This window comes from Coregonus clupeaformis, chromosome 30 (genome assembly GCF_020615455.1).
Source record: "Coregonus clupeaformis isolate EN_2021a chromosome 30, ASM2061545v1, whole genome shotgun sequence".
NCBI classification, from domain to species: Eukaryota; Metazoa; Chordata; class Actinopteri; order Salmoniformes; family Salmonidae; genus Coregonus; species Coregonus clupeaformis.
Window position 1 is genome coordinate 15,845,515 of NC_059221.1, and position 12,426 is coordinate 15,857,940.

General features: G+C 46.4%; 1 protein-coding gene across 1 annotated transcript in view; it reads left to right on the forward strand.

Moving 5' to 3' along the window:
- The window catches only part of LOC121545788 (inter-alpha-trypsin inhibitor heavy chain H6-like), a 33,460-nt gene that overhangs the window by 13,113 nt on the left and 7,921 nt on the right, over positions 1-12,426 (forward strand). Inside the window, exons 2-8 of the mRNA XM_041856616.2 lie at positions 4,330-4,365; positions 5,839-5,993; positions 10,620-10,730; positions 11,031-11,278; positions 11,506-11,675; positions 11,820-11,936; positions 12,073-12,244. Of these exons, the coding sequence (XP_041712550.1) occupies positions 4,330-4,365; positions 5,839-5,993; positions 10,620-10,730; positions 11,031-11,278; positions 11,506-11,675; positions 11,820-11,936; positions 12,073-12,244 (1,009 nt within the window). The remainder of the gene's footprint in view (positions 1-4,329; positions 4,366-5,838; positions 5,994-10,619; positions 10,731-11,030; positions 11,279-11,505; positions 11,676-11,819; positions 11,937-12,072; positions 12,245-12,426) is intronic.

The window sequence follows — 12,426 nt, forward strand, 5'->3', positions numbered from 1 at the left end:
CTGCAGCAAAGCACCCCCACAGCATGATGCTGCCACCCCCGTGCTTCACGGTTGGGATGGTGTTCTTCGTCTTGCAAGCCCCCCTTTTTCCTCAAAACATAACGATGGTCATTATGGCCAAACAGTTCTATTTTTGTTTCATCAGACCAGAGGACATTTCTCCAAAAAGTCCAATCTTTGTCCCCATGTGCAGTTGCAAACCGTAGTCTGGCTTTTTTATGGCGGTTTTGGAGCAGTGGCCTTTCAGGTTATGTCGATATAGGACTTGTTTTACTGTGGATATAGATACTTTTGTACCTGTTTCCTCCAGCACCTTCATAAGGTCCTTTGCTGTTGTTCTGGGATTGATTTGCAATGTTCGCACCAAAGTATGTTCATCTCTAGGAGACAGAACGCGTCTCCTTCCTGAGCGGTATGACGGCTGCGTGGTCCTATGGTGTTTATACTTGTGTACTATTGTTTGTACAGATGAACGTGGTACCTTCAGGCGTTTGGAAATTGCTCCCAAGGATGAACCAGACTTATGGAGGTCTACAATTATTTTTCTGAGGTCTTGGCTGATTTCTTTTGATTGTCCCATGATGTCAAGCAAAGAGGCATTGAGTTTGAAGGTAGGCCTTGAAATACATCCACAGGTACACCTCCAATTGACTCAAATGATGTAAATTAGCCTATCAGAAGCTTCTAAAGCCATGACATCATTTTCTGGAATTTTCCAAGCTGTTTAAAGGCACAGTCAACTTAGTGTATGTAAACTTCAGACCCACTGGAATTGTGATACAGTGAATTATAAGTGAAATAATCTGTCTGTAAACAATTGTTGGAAAAATTACTTGTGTCATGCACAAAGTAGATGTCCTAACCGACTTGCCAAAACTATAGTTTGTTAACAAGAAATTTGTGGAGTGGTTGAAAAACAAGTTTTAATGATTCCAACCTAAGTGTATGTAAACTTCAGACTTCAACTGTATATACTAGGCGGTGTCAGGGGAAGGCCCAAAATATGGTCAAAGACTCCAGCCACCCAAGTCATAGACTGTTCTCTCTGCTACCGCACAGCAAGTGGTACCGGAGCGCCAAGTCTAGGTCCAAAAGGCTCTTTAACAGCTTTTACCCCTAAGCCATAAGACTGCTGAACAATTAACCAAATGGCCACCCAGACTATTTGCATTGACCCCCCCTTGATTTTACACTGCTACTACTCACTGTTTATTATCTATGCATAGTCACTTTACCCCTACCTATGTACAAATTACCTTGACTAACCTGTACCCTTGCACATTTTCTCGGTACCAGTATCCCCTCTATATAGCCTCGTTATTGTTATTTTATAGTGTTACTTTTTTTAAAAACTTTAGTTTATTCAGTAAATATTTTCTTAACTCTATTTTCTTAAAACTGCTTTCTTGGTTAAGGGCTTGTAAGTAAGCATTTCACGGTAAGGTCTACACCTGTTGTATTCGGCGCATGTGACAAATAACATTTGATTTTATTATTTATTTACCTTTAAGGTTTTAAAGCTTTGCACAGTGTTCAGAAGGCCTCAACTTGTTTTGAGAAAATTTCCAAACTACAGGAGTCCAGCAATCTGTTACTTTCAGGGCCCTGGTGTGTACATAACAAACTACAACCTTGTGTTCTGCTCTGTGTCACACCCTGGCTCTGGGACTCTATATGTTGAGCCAGGGTGTGTTCATTCTATGTGTTAGATTTCTATGTTGGTAGTTCTAGTTGTGTTTATTTTCTATGTTGGCCAGAGTGACTCCCAATCAGAGGCAACGAGTGTCAGCTGTCGTTGGTTGTCTCTGATTGGGAGCCATATTTAAACTGTCTGTTTTCCCTTTGGGTTTGTGGGTTCTTGTTCCATGTTGGTCATTGTTACCGTGGACTTCACGAGTCGTTTCTTGTTTTGTTTATTGTTGTCTATTATCACTAAAGATAATAAAGTTTAAACATGTTCGTTCATCACGCTGCGCCTTGGTCTATTCCCTACGACGATCGTGACAGAAGAACCCACCTAGTAAGGACCAAGCAGCGTGTCCCGGGGCAGAACTTGGACTGGACATGGGAGGAAGCGCCGGGAAAGGCCCTGGCGAAAGAGGAGCAGCGGCGTCAGCAGTGTCAACGTCGGACAGGCGAGAGGCAACCCCAGAAATGTTTTAGGGGGGGGGCACACGGCATGGACGACGGGGCTGACGGAGGCAGAAAAGGGGCGGATTCAGAAGGCCACCAGGTTACGGGGGCCACTGGTCAAAGCAGGGAAGGAAGGTGTAGAGGCACGGCGAGAGGTACTGGGGTGTGTTACCAGTCCGGTCCGGCCCATTCCAGATCCCGAGGTAGAGCCAGTGGTGTGTGTCCCCAGTACGGTCCGGCCTGTTCCGGCCCCTCGCACCAAGTGTACGGTGCGCGTCGCCAGCCCGGTCCGGCCTGTCCCTGCTCCTCGCACCAAGCCTACGGTATGCGTCGCCAGCCCGGTCCGGCCTGTCCCTGCTCCACGCACCAAGCCTACGGGGTACGTCGTCAGCCCAGTCCGGCCTGTTCCTGCTCCACGCACCAAGCCTACGGTGTGCGTCGCCAGCCCAGTCCGGCCTGTCCCTGCTCCACGCACCAAGCCTACGGGGTGCGTCGTCAGCCCAGTCCGGCCTGTTCCTGCTCCACGCACCAAGCCTACGGTGTGCGTCGCCAGCCCAGTCCGGCCTGTCCCTGCTCCACGCACCAAGCATACGGTGTGCGTCGCCAGCCCGGCCCGGCCTGTTCCTGCTCCACGCACCAAGCCTACGGGGTGCGTCGTTAGCCCAGTCCGGCCTGTTCCTGCTCCAGGCACCAAGCCTACGGGGTGCGTCGTCAGCCCAGTCCGGCCTGTTCCTGCTCCACGCACCAAGCCTACGGTGTGCGTCGCCAGCCCAGTCCGGCCTGTCCCTGCTCCACGCACCAAGCATACGGTGTGCGTCGCCAGCCCGGCCCGGCCTGTTCCTGCCACTCGCACCAAGTCTACGGTGCGCGTCGCCAGCCCGGCCCGGCCTGTTCCTGCCACTCGCACCAAGTATACGGTGCGCGTCGCCTGCCCGGCCCGGCCTGTTCCTGCCACTCGCACCAAGTCTACGGTGCGCGTCGCCAGCCCGGCCCGGCCTGTTCCTGCCACTCGCACCAAGTCTACGGTGCGCGTCGCCAACCCGGCCCGGCCTGTTCCTGCCACTCGCACCAAGTATACGGTGCGCGTCGCCACCGGCCCGGCCTGTTCCTGCCACTCGCACCAAGTCTACGGTGCGCGTCGCCAGCCCGGCCCGGCCTGTTCCTGCCACTCGCACTAAGCCAGGGGGTGCGAGACGTCAGCCTGGTAAGGCCCGTTCCTCCTCCACGCACCAAGCCAGGGGTGCGAGTCGTCCAGCCTGGTAAGGCCCGTCCCTCCTCCACGCACCAAGCCAGGGGGTGCGAGTCGTCAGCCTGGTAAGGCCCGTTCCTCCTCACGCACCAAGCCAGGGGGTGCGAGTCGTCAGCCTGGTAAGGCCCGTTCCTCCTCACGCACCAGGCCAGGGGTGCGCGTCGTCAGCCTGGTAAGGCCCGTTCCTCCTCCACGCACTAAGCCCGGGGTGCGCGTCGTCAGTCCAGCACAACCCGTGCCTGGGCCACCGGTGCCTGGGAAGGTACCGGTCAACTGCTCCACTACGGAGCTGAAGCTAACCGCTCCTGCTACGTCCAGTTCAGCTCCAGCCAGCGGGGCCAGACTGGACCAGGGGCGCTATGGGGGGTTTATTGGAGGGTGGTGGTCAAGGCCGGAGCCAGAACCGCCGCCGAGGAGGTATGCCCGCCCAGCCCTCCCCCGTTTTGCTCTAGTTGAGGCGCGGTCGCAGTCCGCGCCTTTAGAGGGTACTGTCACACCCTGGCTCTGGGACTCTATATGTTGAGCCAGGGTGTGTTCATTCTATGTGTTAGATTTCTATGTTGGTAGTTCTAGTTGTGTTTATTTTCTATGTTGGCCAGAGTGACTCCCAATCAGAGGCAACGAGTGTCAGCTGTCGTTGGTTGTCTCTGATTGGGAGCCATATTTAAACTGTCTGTTTTCCCTTTGGGTTTGTGGGTTCTGGTTCCGTGTTGGTCATTGTTACCGTGGACTTCACGAGTCGTTTCTTGTTTTGTTTATTGTTGTCTATTATCACTAAAGATAATAAAGTTTAAACATGTTCGTTCATCACGCTGCGCCTTGGTCTATTCCCTACGACGATCGTGACACTCTGCTGCGCTCAAACCCTATAGCTCTGCTGAGCTCAACTCTATAGTTAGGATTCATTACACTTTTATTAACTTTCTCTGTATTATTTTTCCCCCCAGAGAGTGAGACGCCAGAGCAAACCAGCAAAATCTTTGGTGAGTATGAGCTACATGGAATGTATCATTACCGAAACACAACATTCAAACCAGGGATATCTTGCCATAGGGCGGCGCACAATTGGCCCAGCGTCGTCCGGGTTTGGCCGGTGTAGGCCATCATTGTAAATAAGAATTTGTTCTTAACTGACTTGCCTAGTTAAATAAAGGTAAAATAAATCAAATAAAAATCTTCCTGGTACGGCTTCGCACACGTGCAGCAACTGCCTCTGTAGATGGGCTGTGATAATATTGGATAGCATTCACTGAACATTGATCCCCTTCTAAATCATATCAATAGTAGCAGTCACTATTCCGTGTGACATTAACCTCTGTGTGCTAGAGATTATTTTTGCTAGTTGTATAACCATAAGGGGGAAGACAAAGCCTACAATGTTTTACTAGCAATACAAGAAACACTTCACATGAAGCTCAACCGAGCTACTCTCTCCACACATTAAACAATCACCCACAAGGACAAGGGGGCAGAGGAAACACTTATAAACTTACTAATGAGGGGATATGAACCAGGTGTGTGTAATAGACAAGACAAAACAAATGGAATGATGAGATGTGATGCGGCAGTGGCTAGAAGGCCGGTGACGACGAACGCCGAAGCCTGCCCGAACAAGGAGAGGAGGCAGCCTCGGAGGAAGTCGTGACAGTACGTCCCCTGACGCGCAGCTCCAGCAGCACTCCGACACCGGCCTCTGGGACTTCCAGGAGGACGCGGAGCAGGGCGAGCTGGATGGCGACGGTGGAAATCCCGCAACAGGGACGGATCGAGGATATCCCTCACCGGGACCCAGCACTGTTCCTCCGGACCGTACCCCTCCCACTCATTCTGCCAGTGTAGATCTAGCTATCACTCATTGCAATCTGTATTTATAACCTGTGCGCCACACAGAGTGAGAAACCCTACGCTAGTACTGTATCGCTATGGAGCCAACATTTTATTTGATGCTTTGAATGTTGCCAAAGATAGAATGTAGATCATCAAGCAATAGGTCTCTGGTGTATCAGAAAGCTTGTCCACTGTTTTTGATACCAGTGAGTATCGAGAAACAGGTCTGTTTGTCTCTCTGTCTGTGTCCCGGCCTGGCAGGAATGTGGCCCAGCTGACCAGATCGGTCCCAGCAGGGCCCAGAATTAGCCAAGTAAACAAGGGGGTGGGAGGGATATCTTGCAGAGTGTGCCTTTGTATCATTTGTCTAAACTTGTCAAGCCACTGAAGCCTGTTTTAAAAAAGCCTAGTAATACTTGGATTTTCATTCACAAAAGAGCCCAACCAGTACTCAAACCTTGGTCTCTACAACTGTCAGTCAAACACCTTAGCAATTACACCAAGAGGTCCAAAGCTCTTGATGAGGTTGCTATTAGCTTTGTACTAGGGTAGCTACAGTATATAACGATTTCATCAGATCAAATGTATAAGTTCTTTGCTGACTGTTTGTTGGATTAATCTGTTCCCAGCTGAAGGTGACAGACTACCATGTGAGGTGTTCTGTCATGTCTCGCTACGCCCACACCACCGTCCAGAGCTCTGTGTGGAACCAGCTAGCTGTCACCAAGGAGGCAGCCTTCGAGGTAGACCTGCCCTCAGCTGCATTCATCTCCAACTTCACTATGTGAGTCAGTCACACACTTCAAGTCAAGTGAAGTTGACTTTATTATCCCAAGAGTAGGAAATGCTGTTTTTTGTACCCCTCACTTACACAAGCTCACAGGTAGCAGGAGAGGCTATGAGTGAGAACCAGCCAGACAGCTCTCTCTCTCTCTCTTTCTCTCTTTTCTCTATCTATCTATCTATCTATCTCTCTCTCTCTCTCTCTCTCTCTCTCTCTCTCTCTCTCTCTCTCTCTCTCTCTCTCTCTCTCTCTCTCTCTCTCTCTCTCTCTCTCTCTCTCTCTGTGTTTCACCTCTATTGTTATTTTAGTCACTTCATCGAAGGTAGTGGGCCTATAATCAAATTAATTGTTCCTTCCCTTGGAATGATGTAATTGTATCCCTCTATCCTGGGTGCCAGTATGTTTCTGCTCTCTTGCCAACACTTGATACTTGATGATGAGTAACAAGGAGCTGGCATGATAGCACAAACAGAATGGCATATTCTTCAGCATCAAAATTACATTTATTTTTGGCTGTAAAGGTGAGTAATGTATAAAATAAGAGAAGTCCTAGATTTTAAAAAAGGAGGGTAAAGCTTGATAGTAAATAAACAAAACAAATCCCTAATGCCAGTCAGGTCGGTGGTTTCCGGACAAACTCCCAGAAATAAAAACTTCAGAAAAATGATGTCAGGAACTGAGATTCCGTCCAGTGTGGAGAGGAGACACATCATTTGATTACTAAGAGGGCTGGAAACCACTGCCACTCTCCTTTTAAAAAACGCTAAATATAAACAAGATAAATAAGTCAACATTATAGAACCAACGAGGAGCCGGAGCCTGGGGTTGGGTTTGGGTCAGAAGGGGGAGGAGTCTGGGGGATAAATACCAGGGTTTGTAAATATGTCAGAAAGTTAATAGAGAAAATGACAGAAGCTTGCCCTGTTTTCTCCCCCCCTCTCTCTCCTGCAAAGTTTACCAAGGTACATATAAACAAGCCAAGGTACACATGCTACGCACACACATGCAAACACATACTGACACACATAGCCTACAAACGCCACGCACATACCCATTTATATGTAGTCAAATGGGGGATGTAAACTCTTGACAGTTTTATATGCGGACTAACTCTCTGACACATGCATATAATCTCACACATCTCTCTCTGTCACACATACGCGTGCGCGCACGCACACACACAAATGCGCGCGCACACACACAAGCTAGCACATTTGGTTCCTTCGAAGTTGTGGGAATGTATGTTTTTGGTTTCCCATTGGTTCTGGGAACGAAGCCATACGTTTCCTGACCGGTAAAACTGGTTTTTTTTTATTCGTTCTGAGAATGGAAGTAACATTTTGCCTGTTCTAGGAACATTAATCTTTAGGTTGCAGGGATGTTTTGAGAACATTTTACTATGGTTCCCTGAAAGCGTTCTGAGAATGGAAATTATAGGTTATTTTGAGGTTTTTGAATAACTTCCTTAAAACTTTAATTGAATGTTTCAATAAGACTTTAATAACACTTCTAGATTAGTTTGTGTTAACTGTTTTCAACTCCATAGGACACATGGACATTCATTTGCTTAAACATTAATCATGCAAACACATTTATTTTTTATTGAGGTTCAAACCTATGATCTTCTGTTCTTTATCCATGGATGGAGCTAGCATGCCATGTTTCTTTTTAAGCAGTTCATTTTATTCTATTCAAACATACCCCATTTCGATGGAAACAAGCACTCATTAACACACTTAACAAGATTGAAGACGGTGAGAACGGAATGTATATGTTTTTCAATAACATTCTTAGAACGTTCTTTGAACGTTATTAATGTTTTCTTGCGGTTTTTATGGAATGTTTTCTTAATGTTCTGAGAACATGACTTTAACTAGAACCATGAGGAAATCTGCAGAAAACGTTATGCTGAAGTACTGAAATTCCCACATAAGAACTTTGTTTCTTAACATTCTCTGAACGTTCTGAGAACATTACTTTAAATAGAACCATGAGGAAACCTGTAGGAAGCGTTATGCTGAAGTATTGACATTTCCACAGAAGAACGTTGTTTCTTAATGTTCTCGGGACAATTTGAGAACATTACTTTAAATAGAACCATGAAGAAACCAGTGGAAAAGTTATGCTGAAGTATGGAAATTTCAACAAGAGTACGTTATTTCTTAACTATTTGAGAATGTCAAACCAGTTGGAGAACGTTCCAAGAACGTGTAATTAAATGTAACCATGTTTGAAGTAATGAAATACCAAGAAATTAAAGTTATTTTGTGAAGTTCCGTAAATGTGCTGAGAATGTTCCAAAGCCAAGCAACTATCCATAACTATTCCCAGAAAGTTGTGGGAAGGTTGTATGCAAAATAACCATAGGACAACCACGTTCTCACCAAGCTCTAAGAAACATTTGGTTCTCAGAACATTATGTGCTAGCTGGGACACACACACACACACACACAACACTTCACTAACTAACCCAGAAGGAAAATAGCTGTGGTGACTGTGTTTCTGTAGTTCGGTGGCGTTTCTCAACGTGGGACTGAGGGCCTTGTGTTCTGTGTGTAGGTCACTCATGTGCAGCCGTTCCCAGTTCCCACTCCCTCTCAGCCATACATACATACAGGCCCCTCTATTTTCCACCCTGCTAAACCCACCATTTCATTCTGCTCTGTGTCCGAAACAAGACCTGCTTCATGGCTGGAGATTTATTTTGGTTGGTCCCTGTTGGTTTTTATTTAAATATATTTGTTCAAAGGACATGACCTTATTTTAGCACATCATCATATGATGACAGAAAGCCAATGAGAATTTAGGAATTTACAGTGCCTTGCAAAAGTATTCATCCCCCTTGGCGTTTTTCCTATTTTGTTGCATTACGACCTTTAATTTAAATGGATTTTTATTTGGATTTCATGTAATGGACATACACAAAATAGTCCAAATTGGTGAAGTGAAATGAAAAAAAGAACTTGTTTCAAAAAATTATACAAAATAAATAACGGAGAAGTGGTGCGTGCATATGTATTCACCCCCTTTGCTATGAAGCCCCTACATAAGATCTGGTGCAACCAATTACCTTCAGAAGTCACATAATTAGTTAAATAAAGTCCACCTGTGTGCAATCAAAGTGTCACATGATCTGTCACATGATCTCAGTATATCTACACCTGTTCTGAAAGGCCCCAGAGTCTGCAACACCACTAAGCAAGAGGCACCACCAAGCACCATGAAAACCAAGGAGCTCTCCAAACAGGTCAGGGACAAAGTTGTGGAGAAGTACAGATCAGGGTTGGGTTATAAAAAAATATCTGAAACTTTGAACATCCCACAGAGCACCATTAAATCCATTATTAAAAAATTGAAATAATATGGCACCACAACAAACCTGCCAAGAGAGGGCCGCCCACCAAAACTCACGGACCAGGCAAGGAGGGCATTAATCAGAGAGGCAACAAAGAGACCAAAGATAACCCTGAAGGAGCTGCAAAGCTCCACAGCTGAGATTGGAGTATCTGTCCATAGGACCACTTTAAGCCATACATTCCACAGAGCTGGGCTTTACGGAAGAGTGGCCAGAAAAAAGCCATTGCTTAAAGAAAAAAATCTGTGGTATGACTTAAAGATTGCTGTACACCAGCGGAAACCCATCCAACTTGAAGGAGCTGGAGCTGTTTTGCCTTGAAGAATGGGCAAAAATCCCAGTGGCTAGATGTGCCAAGCTTATAGAGACATACCCCAAGAGACTTGCAGCTGTAATTGCTGCAAAAGGTGTCTCTACAAAGGATTGACTTTGGGGGGGTGAATAGTTATGCACGCTCAAGGTTTCTGTTTATTTGTCTTATTTCTTGTTTGTTTCACAAACAAATTATATTTGCATCTTCAAAGTGGTAGGCATGTTGTGTAAATCAAATGATACAAACCCCCCAAAAATCAATTTTCATTCCAGGTTGTAAGGCAACAAAATATGAAAAATGCCAAGGGGGGTGAATACTTTCGCAAGCCACTGTATGGTTTGGATTAGGGTGTGTGAGCTCTGGTCCAGTTTGGTTGGGAAATGGTTGGGTATAGGTTCTCCAGGGGCCATGGAGGGGGGTTCCGAGTGTTATTTTTCAGTTATCATGGGTGCGTCTCAAGTTCAAACACATAAGGGTCTGGTCAAAAGTAGTGCACTAAGGGAATAGGGTGTCATGTGGGATGCAACCATGATTACTGAAAATAGATCTTGTAACACCCTGAAATCCTTCCATGGCCTCCGCAGAACCTACACTGAACCATTTCCCAACCAAATCATGGACCAGAGCTCAGAGAGCTAATGTTTTCAGAGGAAAGTGACTCCTTCCTCTCACCCTACCTTTCCTCTCTAGCATGTTTTGAACTTAATCTGTAAACCAACACGATTCATGTTTGTCCTCCATGTGAGTCCAACACAAATGCTGTGAAGTATATTATTGCTTTGAAACGTGTCACTAATAATGCAAATAGTTGCTATAACATTTACAGTAAAGGAAAGTTTGCTTGCTGCAAATAAACCTAGATATTTCCCATCCATGAGCCCAAGTTTCTTAACATAGTCTGACCATAGTGAGTTACACAGAGGGCTGTTTCACCTCATTCTTTCCTCTTACCCCCCAGCACCTCCAATGGCAAAGTGCACATCGCCCAGGTGAAGGAGAGGAGTGCCGCCAGGAAGATCTATGACGCAGCCAAGAAGCAAGGAAAAACAGCTGGACTTGTTGCCACCAAGTCAGTCTGAAAAAGTATTTGATACCACAATCACTCTTTGATATGTGTTTTATTCTGATTTCTTGGTTTTGCTTGTGAAAGTACAACAAACCACATCTATATTCTATTTGGACACCCATCACCCACCACAACCATTTAAATCATTTAGCACTTCTACTCAGATCAGTTGTCCTTGCCTGCTTCAAATTCTATTCCATTTCCCCACGGTTTCCAAGTCATTCTTTCACCAGTTACCACCACCATCACTCCAATACCTCTCTCTTACTGTTGTTTATCTCCCCTGCGGTGTCTTTGTCTCAGGGAGAGGGAGATCGAGAAGTTCCGCATGGCGGTGAGTGTTCCCTCTGGGACCCGGATGTCCTTCTCGTTGTCCTACGAGGAGCTGCTGCCCCGCAGGTTGGGTCGCTATGAACTGACCCTGGGCCTGAGGCCTGGAGGACTGGTCACTAACCTCACCCTGGATGTCAGCATAGCAGAGAGGACAGGATTCAGCTTCGTCAAGGTCCTCCCGCTGAAGTCCAGCCGACTGCTCTCCAACACTGTCACAGGTAACATTGGAAAAGACAGCAATTAGTGTTCATTGTCAAAGTAGTAGTGCTAGTTTTGATACAACCAGCATGTTTGAGGGGATCAGTTTGAGCAAGGCAAGTCACATAATCACTCATCTGGATCACAACAATGAGTAGTTATTGTATAGTAAGATGCAACATAACATGTAGTATATCTCAAACATGCACAATGACAGGGTGTTTTCTGGCCTTCCTCTCCCATCCAGGTGAGACAGAAGCCCCAGCCTCCACTCAGATCCAGCAGAACCCTTGTTGTGCCCATGTTCATTACCACCCCAGCCTGCAGCAGCAGAGCAGTGTCTCCTCTAAGGGACTCAACGCTGACTACATCATCCAGTACGATGTAGAGCTGAGCGACCTCATGGGAGACATCCAGGTCAGCACACGCACACACATACACAAGCACTACACACTGTGTAGGACCAAACTCTTACACAACAAATACTGTACAAAGACGGTATCTAGTGAGGCAATAATCTAATCCAATGAGGGATTATTCTCTTCTGTTGGCCTCTCTCAGGTGTTTGATGGATACTTTGCCCACTACTTTGCACCTCGGGGGCTTCCTGTGGTCCCCAAGGATATCATCTTTGTCATTGATGTCAGTGGCTCAATGATTGGCACCAAGATCAAACAGGTACAGTAGATATTTTATCTCTCTCACATTGCATCCAGCTACACCTCATTAATTTAGACAAGAATGACAACATTGACACTACATTATATTGATAAAATGATAATTTATCTTCTCACTCTGGATTGGTGTGGACCAGACAAAGCAGGCAATGTCCACTATCCTGGAAGACCTTCGTGAAGGGGACCACTTCAACATCATCACCTTCTCAGACAAGGTCCTCACCTGGAAGAAGGGTCGCACAGTGAGGGCCACGCGGAATAACGTACGAGACGCTAAGGAATTCGTCAAGAGGATCATCGCTGAGGGATGTGAGTGGGATTGAGTCTGATGTGCTTAGAATTGCATTAAATCTGCAGCAACCTGACAAGACCACTAAAACGCTGTCTGTATTTCTCTCTTCTTCATTTCATTCCATCTTCTGCCTCCTCTTCAGCATCCTCTCTCCTCCTCCATTTCTTCCACCTCCTCCACACCTCCCTCTCTTCTCCAC